General features: G+C 38.8%; 2 protein-coding genes across 2 annotated transcripts; both read left to right on the forward strand.

Moving 5' to 3' along the window:
* Positions 1-1,265: 1,265 nt before the first annotated feature.
* LOC132204188 (ceramide phosphoethanolamine synthase) lies at positions 1,266-6,369 on the forward strand. Its single transcript, XM_059632525.1, has 6 exons — positions 1,266-1,528; positions 2,736-2,888; positions 3,236-3,358; positions 3,770-4,135; positions 4,413-4,535; positions 4,645-6,369. The coding sequence occupies exons 1-6, from the start codon at positions 1,427-1,429 to the stop codon at positions 4,783-4,785; spliced, it is 1,008 nt and encodes a 335-aa protein (XP_059488508.1). The 5' UTR covers positions 1,266-1,426; the 3' UTR covers positions 4,786-6,369.
* A 2,543-nt stretch (positions 6,370-8,912) lies between these two features.
* LOC132204618 (uncharacterized) lies at positions 8,913-12,082 on the forward strand. The gene is made up of 3 exons (XM_059633239.1): positions 8,913-9,014; positions 9,723-11,557; positions 11,777-12,082. Exons 1-3 carry the CDS (start codon positions 8,979-8,981, stop codon positions 11,994-11,996), a joined length of 2,091 nt encoding a protein of 696 aa, XP_059489222.1. The 5' UTR covers positions 8,913-8,978; the 3' UTR covers positions 11,997-12,082.
* Positions 12,083-12,707: the final 625 nt, after the last annotated feature.

Consider the following 12,707-nt stretch of genomic DNA (forward strand, 5'->3'; position numbering starts at 1 on the left):
AATTTTATAACTTAATGCTTGCTCGAGGTGTATTTAACATATTTAAAATTGATCATCCTCTTAAGATTTAATAAAGCACTATTTTTATAATTTTTATTTAATAATTTGCATTGATTCTGTGTTGGTTGAATACATTTAGATCTATTCAGTTTGCAGAACTTTATTTTTGGTTCTTAAATGTATTTAAAATTCTAAATTCAGAAAAAAATATCCACCGCCTCCCCCGGCTAAAATTCAGGCTGAATTTGTTTTTGAGATTTCTCATTTTTATAAACGTTAAATTTTTGACTACTGCTTTTCCTCAGGATCTAAAATGTCCAATAGGCTATCAACAAGTTCAACGACCACTTAGCTGGCGAGGTTCCTGAGGTTCCTCGTCTTGTTTTTATGCCTTCTGTTTGCTGCATTTTCAATTTTTAAATTTATAACTGAAAATTGCCATGGCAAATTTTCAGCATCATAAAGTTCCTCAATACCACACAGATCTGATACAGATTGAATTGTATAGATAGCAAAGGGTTAAAAATAATCGATTAAAAATTTATTTATTATATTATTCATTTAGATTTTAAGCCACATTCAAGATTAATTATTTTTGTAAATTTCAAATTATAATAATGTTGCGTTTTCATTGCAGAAAAATATTATTTCAAAATTCTCTATTCTCCATGTTTTTCGCACAATTTTAGTAAAACCTCTTATAAAATAAGCCCCCTGAATCTGCTTTACACTTAACAACACGAACAAAAAAGGCAAAAAAGACTCGACCTACATAAATTAGAATAGCAATACACACAAGCAAACTAACAACAATTTGGACAAAGATGAAAAGTTCCATTTTTTGCAATATATGTACTTTTCGGGGCAATGATTTATGACAAATGCATTTTCGGGACAATGCATTTTATGGGAAATGAAAAAATTATTTAGGAAAAATATTTTGGGGGAAATATTTTAGGGCAAATAATTTTTGAAACATTGAGGAGGTTTGAAATTAGGGGTAGCCACTGCGCGGAGAGACGAGCAGCTGGGCCGGCGGCCGAGACACGAGAGAATCGTAAACATGAATTTGCTCTCGCCGTTCAAGCACGGATTTGATCAAATTTCGGTGAATTAATCAATAAATTACAAAATTAAGAGGCCAGTTACTCATTATTATGTTTAAAAAGATTTTTGTATTTAAACACTTGCATTCAACTAATAGGGCGCAAAGTACCACTACCGTGGCGCCGTTGTCGTTCGAATGAAGTTTGACGCATGCGCAGAGCGTCTTTGTCAGCGGCCAGCTGGACTCGCAATCAAACCAACGTCGCGAAGGGCTGCGTCGCGGCAGACACTACTTTTATGGTTTCAAGCCGCGAGCCGTCTGCAGACGGAGCGTTTTTGCTGGCCAGGGCCGTGACCTGAGCAACACGAGCTCCCCGCGATGGCCCTCAACCTGTGGGAGAGCAAAGTTCTGCAGCTGATGGCCGCCGGCCTGCTGCTTTTCTACGTGTGGATGGACGTGGCCCTTTACTACCAAGTGCAGGCAAGTATATTTTTTTCTCATATTATGTACACAATTGACGCAGTTTTATGATTTCTCTTCTCGGAGGCGGTTTTGACGGGAAGTCGGTCGATAGCTTTTTTGGTTGAGAGGTTAAAAAAATATATATATAAAAACAGGATGTACTTTTAGGATGAGTTTTATCCTCACGAACGAATCTTCTTTTATATTGTGTACGTTATTGGCTTTGTGTTTAAATTGCAAACGAGAGATCGGCGACGCGCCCACTTTTCGCGTGTCTATTAGCGAAATTCGCCTATGATGTAACGAATCGCGATCACGCACCGGACGCGTGAACCACTCATCTCGCCAATCTTCTCATTGATGGTGACCGATTGAGTCAGTTTCATTGAAAACAATTTAAGAAGGTTCAACTTGTTTTGTTTACAATGAGTGTTTTCTTGCCTTGCATGTAACAAAAAAGAATCGATTAAATTATTTTAAAACATTAAAATAAAAATGTTCGGAATATTTCTGAGGAATGAAATTTGTAAAAATAATTGTCCTTTTATTCCTCAAAATTCAAAACCGCTTTCTAATTAAATTAAAAATATTTGTAAACAATCGATATAGTATTTTATAATTAAAAAAAAATTAAATTGAGCGAGGAAAAAATAATTATCACGAAGAAGTTAATTTTCATTTTTTAAGTTAAAAATATGAAAATTTATTAGGAGAAAGCGTAGCAAACGTTTTGCATTAATCTGCAGGAAATTCAGTTTAAGATTTGATTAATCTTAAATTATCTCATTAAGATTATTCATAATTTTTTTTCTTGCAAAATTTGACCTGCTGAGCCGGAAAAAGTGTAATAATTATTAGAATCAACCGTGTTTCTTGCAACTATAGTGACCATAGCAACAGAGCAAACAAATTTTTTTCTCCAAGTACATTAAAAAATGTTCATATTTAGAAAAATCAAATATCCATTAATATTATGTACCTCATTTGTGCAAAATAATTAAATTGCTTTCAAAAATGTTCCATTCACATTGTTTGTAATCTTCCTAACCATTTCAATTTTAAATTATAATACTTATAGAAATAAAAAAGAAATTCACAAAATTTTTAAGTTTCATTTATTTTCTAAATTTCATCACATTTAAAAAAATTATTATATTAATTGCTGCATATTATGATTTACAAATGTATTTTTTAGTTATTTAATTAATTGCGGTATGGATTTCAGGCTCTCCCAGTTTCGAACGGAAAGGGCTCGGCAACCAGCTCCTCGTCACCCTTCGCCTATGTGACCATGAAGGCCCTTTTGCTCGACCACACCACCCACTACGTGCACACCCCGCTGGCGGTTTGGTTCAACTCTGCGACCAACTTTGCCGAGGTTGGATTCCTTATTGTTAAATTTTGCTGAACGCTCGTTTAGAAAATCTGTGCCACTTTGCATTGCGTCACCGCCGTCGCTCTTTATAAAGGCTTATTTGCAGTTACATTCTTGCGCAATTGCGACCCCTCTGACCGCGCACAGCTAAAATGAAAAAAAAAAGAAAAATCCTCTTCGCGAAATGAACGCTTGGAGCGAAAGGGTTGCGGATTGTATAATAAATCTGTGAGACTTCTTGACGCGGTGCCAAAAGCCGTAAAAGCGTCTCTGCGGCAGATGCGAACTTGTTGTTTACTTGAAAGTTGCAAAACTTGCAGACTTTACTGATTTTTCTGATTTTGTTACAGGTGTTCACATGGATCACCGCAAATATGGTCAGCTTCAGCCATGTGGTTGTTGCAGTGGTCGGAATGAAACTGCTCTGGAGCGATTCACTTTCGACGAGGCAACTTGGTGTCCTATTATTTGAGGTGCTTTGAGTTTAGATTCAAACATTTTAAACATAGTTGTTAAAAAATTCAAAACAAAAAATACAAATTTATGTTTTTTTAAATTTGAACAAAATAAATTATAATTTCTGGTCTCTTTATTTTGAAAGTTTTCTGTATATTTTTCTTTTAAATTTAAATTTTGTTTAAAAAATCAGTGGAATTTTATGCAAATTTCTTAATTTTAGAAATGTATCTTTGCATAAAATTCTACTGATTTTTTGAAGAAAAAATTGATTTCAAATAAAAAATGCATGAATTTATGCAGAAAACTTTATGAATATAGAGACCAGAAATTATAATTTGTTTTTTTTTTGTATTCTTTATATTAGATTTAAGTTTTGTGTCAATCTTCAAATTTCTCAGTTATAAATAATCATTTTCAATCCTCAGGTTCGTTCGTTCCTGGACGCCTTCGATGGCACCCTGGCGAGAGCGCGGGCGCACAGCTCGCTAGAGGAGCCTGGAATCGGTTCTTCGGGCCACCTGATCGACGGCGCCTGCGACGCCCTCGGCTGCATCGCCCTTTTCCTCGGCTGCCTAGGCATTCTGCGTCGCAAACCTCCTCCCCACTACTCAGCCCTGCCAGGGCCCGGGGGCAAGGAGACGCGCGAAACCCTGGCGCAGTCCAACCGCAGGGCCATCACCATTGTCGGCTGCGCCGCACTCCAGATGACGTTGAGTTCCCTATTCTGGAATAGGACGCTCATGGAGTACCACGATCTCCTCGAAGTTCCTGGGCCTACCTATTCTACTAGAGTGAGTTTAAATAAATATAAAAAAAGTTATGAAATTTGTTAGAAAAGTTAAAGATGAAAGTTTTAATTCATGAAATCAAAATTCGCATAGTTTTTTTTAATTCTTATTTTATAATTTATTTATTTTTAAAATTATTTATATAAAAGTTTATTTTAAAAACAACAAATATTAAAATAATAATTACTTTTCCAATTCATAAAATTTTAAGTTGTTTTCATCAGGAACGTCAATTTGGGTTATTTTCTAATTACAATTAATTTTAAACTCCATTTTTCAGGTAATCCAAAACACTGTGTTCAAGTCATCAGCTTTGTGGATTACAGTTTGGTTTTGGCGGCTTACCAATCCGCACGCCATGATGGAATTGATTTTGATCAGCATATTTCTGGACAAATTATGGGTACGTTTTTAGACTTTTTAGTGTCTGATTGTTATCTTTTGACGCCGTCATAAGCGTGGTGTATTTTAGTCTCCCTGCTAACGATGATCAATTTCTCTCTCCATTATAGCATTTCCTCACGTGGATTCAGTACATTGGTTTTGTGATCCTGCTGGTGCAGGTGTCCATCACCGAGACGCACCTGCACTACGTCGAGGACCTGATTCCGGTGGTGAACGCCAGCATGATGACCCCCCTGTCAGGGCGATAGCCCCTCTGAGTTGGCCGACTCAGCGCTGTGATCTGTACAGTAGTCACTACTTTCCCGCAAATTTGTTTCCACTCCTCTCAGCGTCCATGCAACTCCCAGCAACACCTATCCTCACCTGCTTGGCCCAAATCCAAGAGGAGATCTGATAATTTACAAATTTTTTGGCACAGCTAATGTGTATATAAATAATTTTTCGAGTAAATATTAACCATACAGATAACGTTTAATGACTGTCACCGAAATTTAAGGGAAAATTTGCTGTTTTTACAATCACTGTCAGAAATTTTATCGCAATCCGGCCTGTTATTGTGGATCTATTTAAAAAGAAGAATATATAATAATGTAAAATAATGGTAAATTAATAATATTCAGAAACTCTGTACCATTTAAAATTGCTGTTTTAAATGGATGATAATCAAAAATCTGCTGTTGTCTACCGATGGAAATGTTCGGCAAATAGTTTAATATTGATTGTTTATTGAGAATCTCATGATCAAATGTTGCGGAATTTTTAACTGTCAAAATCTAAATTGTTCGGGCAATAATCATCTACTCTCTCAAGATTTTTGTCCATAAATATGAATGCAAGTACAAATTAATGCTGATTGATATTCAAACCAATTCTGGTAGTCATTTTTAGTTATTTTACAAAGCGTACATCACCTAGAGCAATAAAATCTAGCAACATTTAATTGTCGGACATTGCTTAGATGCTTAATTGATTTGTTTGAAATCTCGCTGACGGAAATACACTTTGAATGATTGTGCCGCAAAAATGAAGTATGACTAAGTGCTCTTAATAACAGTTGATGTGAACCGAGGCTAGTTACTTACAGCCCAGCGTCTTGCCTAATGTGTTGTGACCTTTGTTGGATGCCATATATATATATAATATACATACTGAACATTTTAAAAATCTCTTTCCAGATTTGGTGCCAATTTTTCAAAACAAAAAAATGCCATCATTATCTGAGAAAGCTTGAAAATTTTAAACAAATTGTGACAGAATAATAATTTATTTGCATGATGTGTAAATACTGTTCCTTTTTATCTCATTGTCTAGTTGTTTCGGCTTTTTATTGCTAAAGTTTCTCCGTTGGCAGTTGCAACTGCCGACGCAGGTTCCGATTCGTCAAACACACTAACAGATCTGATTGATGTTGTATTTTATTAAATCTATATACATCATGTCGTATACAATAATAACACAACTGCTTTTTTTAGTACCCAACCGCTGCCATAAATAATAACACTGGGGGCACGCAAATAAATAGTTTGAAATGAGCAAAACCCCTGCCGAGCTGTGGGTATGCAACTGGCGTGGCTCGCGTGTTTTGCCGGTGGCCGACATCAATCAAAAGTGACATGACTGCAACAGATTGCTGTGTAATGTCAATTAATAACACCAAAAGCAGAGTGACTTTGTAGGTAAATATAAAAATGAATCGTTGAACCCGGTTGTCTGGAATATAAATAAACAAGCCGCGCTTTTAAATTATAAAATCAATTTAATCAATAAGAATGATTAATTTAAGAAATAAATTGTAAAAATTTTCGATAAATTTTAAAAAATACATCAGGGAAAGACAAATCAAAAAGGGTTTCTTATACAAAATTTCTGAAAAGAAAATGTAATTAAAATTTTTGATAAAAAAAATTGATTTGATTTTTTTTTTTAATTTTTTCATAATAAAACAGATACAATAAATATTAAAGGAAATTTTTATAATATTCAATTGAGCAAAAGCATGTCGGGGAAAATGCATCCAAGATTAACCTTGTTCGTTTTTATTCGCAAACAATAGCAAAACTCCGGTGGCTTTAGATTTCGCAAGTCCGTGTGATATTGAGAGCTAGGCCGCCCCGAAAATAAAAGGAGCAGGATGTGCGCTTTTGAGAAACAACAAAAAGCGAGCGATGCGGCGTGAACCGCAATTTATCTGTAACAATGGCCAGAGAACTGACGAAATTCGACTCTAATTACAAAGAGATGCGGGAATATTTGTGTTAACAGAGTGTTAATGACCATTAGAAAAATTAATTAATGTAAAATCACGGTGAGAGAAGAAAGGTCAATTTATTTCAGTCAAGGTCGCGTGGAAATCTGGAGTTTGGCCCAAATGATAATATTATGCTGAGAATATTATAATTCCTGAGCAGCCAGACGTGCCGAATAATCATCGTAATTTAATTAAGAATTCTCTCTCGTTTGTGGCGGGCATAATTTTACATGCTGTTAGGAAGCGTGTCTCTGAAATATGTATGTGGATAAAAATCGCAGCGGCGTGAAGGGTTCACGAACATTTCGGCGCGGCCGGGCACAATTTATGGCTGTGTGTTGAGCAGCTGCCGCTACGAAACGAAAAGTTTTGCGAGTGAAATATTCCAACGAGCGTTTTAATTCTCCATAAAAATTGTGAGAGAGAAGTTGTTGCGAGTTTGTAATAAATTAAAAAAAAAAAAAACAATTACACAGCTGAGATTACTGAAATGAAATTAGTTGCGAGTACGTTCAGTTTTAGATTTGAATTATAAATTTTTAAATTTTATATGAAATGAAAATAGATTTGCAGATTTGCAAAATTATTCGATAGGATACTTTTTTAATTGGAAAAAATATGCAAATTTTAAGCTAAAAAAAAGAAAAATTTTATATTGACTAATACAACAGAACTCAAATTTTAAAGAAAAATTATAATGTTTCTAATATATTTAAAAAAAAAATGCGATTTGTGGATTAGGACAATTTAATTTCACGTATCATAAATTACTACTTTGATTATCTAGAAAATATTAAAAAACTTTTATGTTTTGACATATCAAATCCACATTAACAATTCATTAAAAATTTTGTGTAAAATGACAATACTCTAAAAATGTGAATCTTAGAATTTTACTGGAATTTTAAAAAAACCTCTGTTAAATACTAAATACTTGAAAAAAAAATATTTTACCATTTTATAACAATAAATATTTCCAGATTTTTCTTTCTTTCTCTATTCAAATCTGGATTGATAAAAAATTATGGTTAACAAAAAGAAAAAAAATTCCGCATCTAGATAATTATCTTAAGGCAAAGCGCCTATTTAAAAATTAGACAAAGAATTTTAATTGGGCAATTTTTCATGCTTGTTTTTCACTTTTACAGCCACAATTCGCAACTGCAGCCCCTATCTTTTTGCTATATCTCATTTTTCGCGCATGAGAGCGACGACAAGTTGGTTTTCTGTCCACGAAGTGTATCGGATGACCGTCAAACGAGCGGCTAGGAGGAAGGCGCGCGCCTCATGCATGTCTCCAGAGTCATTAGCCGCATCGCTCGACTATGATATTTTAAACACACACTTAATACTTAATACTGTACAAAGAAAAAAAAAGATAATGCTGCTGGCCGAATCCTTTGTTCTTCTCAGCTCCTCTGCGATAGGGTATTTTACATTTTGTTTTTATTGCCATACAATCCGTCCGAGTTCAAACACCCGCCGCTGCAACACACAATTATCTCCTCTCGTGATTATGTGAATTTCGCAAAAACGCGTAAAACGTAATTGCAGGGTTTCGTTGCACTTTCCTTATGGATTCTTGCGAAAAAAAGTAAAACAATCGGCGAGAAATTCGTAATTCGGAATATGTGATTCATGCATTCCTAGACGGAATCACGCACAGTGCATTTTTTGTTTGAATTGTTTTGCAAGAAGTGTCAAAATTGAAGCCAATTCTAATTAGAGTAAAAATGGAATTGTATTTTTGCTCCTTCAATATGTAATCTTTAAAAAATTAGGAAACTAAATTTTGTCAAAAAGTAATTAAAAGTATTTAAATTTGTCATATATTAAAAAAATCTGAAAGTGTCACAATAATAAATTTTATGACGCAGGGTTTTTTTTGTTCGTCAGAGAGTAAATTAAAAGGAGGAGCACCCTTGATGAAAAGTGGCTTTATTACTTTATTATTATGATGTTCCTCACAATCGGACCAAAGATTTGTACTTGACCCAGTGCGTCGGTCGGCCGGACACCAGAGCAGCACCCACTTCAGGTGGTCCACGCGAAAGGAGGAGTTTGCGGCGCCGAGAATCGCACCCGTCGCCTCCTCCTCCTCCTGCTAATGATAGCGCTATCAAGATAGCATTGAGAAGGTATATAAGTATCCACACCGGCAATAGCCAGTTATTGTGTATCTGAGTGCCAGGCATGGGAGACCACATAGCTGCGGTCACCTTTTTTAAGGTAAGAAATATTTTTTATTATTAAATTGATATTTGGTAAAGATTTCCCAATGGTTAATTTTGATTAATTTTTTTAATATTAGACCAGATCTATTTTTACTTAATTTGTATAATTTTAAATAAAAAATAACATCAAACACTTGCAAGCATTAAAATTACCAACATTTTATGATGAAAATTTCATTTGTTTAAAAAAAATTGTTTATTTTTGTTCACAGATGAAATTTTAATTTAAAAATTAAACCGATTTACATAGAAATTTGAATTTGAAATCATCAAAGAATTTTATATTTAATTTTATTTTGAATTTTTGAAAGCTATATAGTCGCAGAAAATGATTGAAATGCTTTATTTTATACTCGAATTAAGTGAAAACTCTTTTTGATACTCCGTGTCTCCTTTTTGCATTGTTAATTTTAATCACCAGTGGCAATGACTTTTCTCTAAAAATTAAAAATTCCAAGGCCTTCAAACGGTCTGCTCATTCTTCTCGCCTTGGATGGATATAAAACGCTTTTGCAAATTGACGTGTGCGTCTCACGGGTTGACGAGATTAGATTGAAATCTGTGAAGGTCACACATCTCAAGCACTTTCTTTCTTTCTTTCTTCGTGGGAATTTATGCCCGTCTCGTCTCGGGAGCAATTAATTAATAATAATAATTCCCACACTCATCATTTCAATTCATTGAGTTTTGAATTATTGCGCAGGTAGCTCTGGTGACCTACTGGTGCGTGATCGTCGCGGCCAATGCCCAGCGCAGGGAAGAAGCGGACGAGCCGCCCAGAGGCTACGGCGACGGCGGCCCAGAACCGATAGACCACCAAGCCTCCTCGCCGATCCTGATCTTCCGCGGCCACGGTTACGACAACCTCGGCTACGACAGCAAGATCGAAGACGTGTGGACCTCCAGCGGTCCCAGCACCGGCAGCAAGGGTGGCAAAGGGAGCAAGGGCCCCAACACGGGTTACTTGGCGCCCGCCGCCGGCTCAGGAGATTGGGACAGCAGCAACACAAAAGGGGAGCAGCCCCCAAGCAACGGCTACCTCACGCCTCACAAGGGTGGGGACACCCCCAACACAGGGTACCTGGCGCCAGACAAGGGTCAGTCGCATAGCAAGGGTGGTGCGTCTGCGTGGAAGGGCGGCCAGTCGAGTGGGGGTTGGGACGCTAATAAGGGTCATGGCGGGTCATCTGGCTGGGACTCGTCAAACAAAGGTCACGGAGGAGGTGGTAGCTCAGGGTGGGATCAGGGAGGAAACAAAGGTTACGGGGGTGGGGGTAGCTCAGGTTGGGATGAGGGAGGAAACAAAGGTTACGGGGGTGGGGGTAGCTCAGGGTGGGATCAGGGAGGAAACAAAGGTTACGGGGGAGGGGGTAGCTCAGGGTGGGAACAAGGAAACAAAGGTTACGGGGGAGGGGGTAGCTCAGGGTGGGAACAAGGAAACAAAGGTCACACTGGCGGTGGCTCAGGGTGGGATAGCGGTGCCAAAGGTCACGGTGTAGAGTACGAAGGGAATGTTGGACACTACGGACCTCCGAACACCGGTTGGGATAATAAGGGGCAAAACTCAGGGTGGGACAAAGGTCAGAATTCAGGGTGGGACTCTTCCAGTTCGCAGGGCGGTTACGGAGGAGGAAATCAGGGGTGGAGCCAGCAGGGTGGCGGCAAGGGTCAGCAAGGCTGGGAACAAGGAAATAAGGGTTGGAGCCAAAAAGGTCAGCAGGGAGGTTATGGAGGACCTCCGTCTGGCGGTTGGGATCAGAGTAATAAGGGCTACGGAGGCGGCCAACCTCAGGTTGGCTGGGAACAGGGTGGAGGCGGCGGAGGATGGAATAAGGGCCAAAAGGGTGACGGGTGGCAGCAAGGACAGGGGCAACCTGGAGGGTGGTCAGGCTGGATGAACGTCATGATGCAAGGGTGGAACAAAGGCGGCGGCTACGGAAACGGCGGCAGCAAGGGCTTCGGAGGCGCCGGAGTTTGGACGCCGAACCAACGCCCGCAGCAATCAGGAGGCGGCGGTTGGCCAATGAAAGGAATGTGGAGCAACGGCTACGACCCTGACAACGACCCCTGGTCTCAAGGTGGAGGCCACGGAGCTGGTCCCTCAGGAGGCGGTTACGGAGGCGGACCCCAAGGAGGCCATCAACAGGGCGGTGGATACGGAGGAGGCTCTTCCCACGTATCTGGAGGTTTCGGAGGTGGTCATCAAAGTACGTCAGGGTACGGAGGCGGCCCTCCCAGAGGTGGTCAACACGGTGGGCCCCCTGGAGGTCATGGATATGGGGGCGGCTCTGAAGGCCACGGACAACAAGGATATGGAGGTGGAGGCGGCTTTGGTGGACACGGAGGTGGCCAAGGAGGTTACGGAGGCGGCCATGGGGGCCACGGAGGCGGCCATGGAAGTAGCTTTGGAGGTGGCGGCCACGACTGCAGAGAGCACGGAGGACTGAGGGCGGGCAGCGCCGTTTGGGAGTCGAGAGAGCCCGCAGGCTGGGGCACTGGCAGCTACGGCCAGCGGTGGACACCGGACGGCCACAGAGTGTGAGTTTTGAATTTTTTAAATTTAATTAAAATAAAAAACTAAATAAATTGAATAAACCAATGAATTAATAAATCAAAAACTAAATAAATTGAATAAACCATTGAATTCATAAATAAAAAACTAAATAAATAAAAAAAATAAAATATTGGGTTTGGAATTTGGAAGCATTTTAATTATAAAAGATTTGATGAAAATTGTGAGCGAACTGTTTTCAGCAGTGCCACAGGTTCTGAGGTAACTTATCGCGAGTACCATTACAGCTCAGAAAATCTCAACGGACCGAGTCACCCGAACGAGGGTGGTCACCCGTCGCACCACAACTCTCATCAACAGTACAACAACCACTACAGAGAGTACCTTCTGGAAAGGGGCGCCGACGATCTCGCCAGCAGCAGTGCCAGACCTGCAGTCGAGGCCACAACCGCCAAATCCTTGTAGTTGAAAAACTTTGTCCTTTGTAAATATCTCGTATTTATAATTTAATTAATTTATATATGAGCACAAAATAAACTATTATACAAAAAGAAGCCGAAACTAAGTGGTATTTTAATTTTTTTTATACATCTCCTGGGGTTTCTGCACGCGAGTCAAATTAAAGATTGTTAAAAAGAAGCAGGATAGAGACTTTTAATTCTATTTTCGCGAAGCAATTATATTTCGGTGGACACGCGTGTATGTTTTTTTCCTGCTGCAGGCCAGTGTGTGTTTGTATGCGATTATCCATTGTTATTCGTGAGGCCAGAATTTATTTTTACGGTGCTTGCCCCACGCGAGGTTGGCGTAGCACGTGCTCTTGCTGGAGGTGGATTTGGCTGCACTTCTCTTTGTGGGGGCCAGTCGATCGCGCGCGCGTCTCTCTCTCTCGCTTTCTTATCAAACACTCGCTCTTTATGCGTAAAAAATTAAGTTAGGCCCAAGTGGAACAACAATGCAGGCACACGACCCTGCTGCTCAAATCTCGACTCACAAAAACATGTGCATGGCGTAAAAAATGAAGCAAGCGTAAGAATATGGAAGATTTCTTTTGTCTCTCCGCAGACATGTGGATCATCTGCAGATTTGAATTTAATCGTTTGCTCAATATATTTATTCTTAAACATAATGCAAAAATAAAAAGAACACATAAAGTGACATAGAAATGTAGTGAGT

Source organism: Neocloeon triangulifer, unplaced genomic scaffold, assembly GCF_031216515.1.
Source record: "Neocloeon triangulifer isolate White Clay Creek 2 clone unplaced genomic scaffold, ASM3121651v1 ptg000022l, whole genome shotgun sequence".
NCBI lineage: Eukaryota > Metazoa > Arthropoda > Insecta > Ephemeroptera > Baetidae > Neocloeon > Neocloeon triangulifer.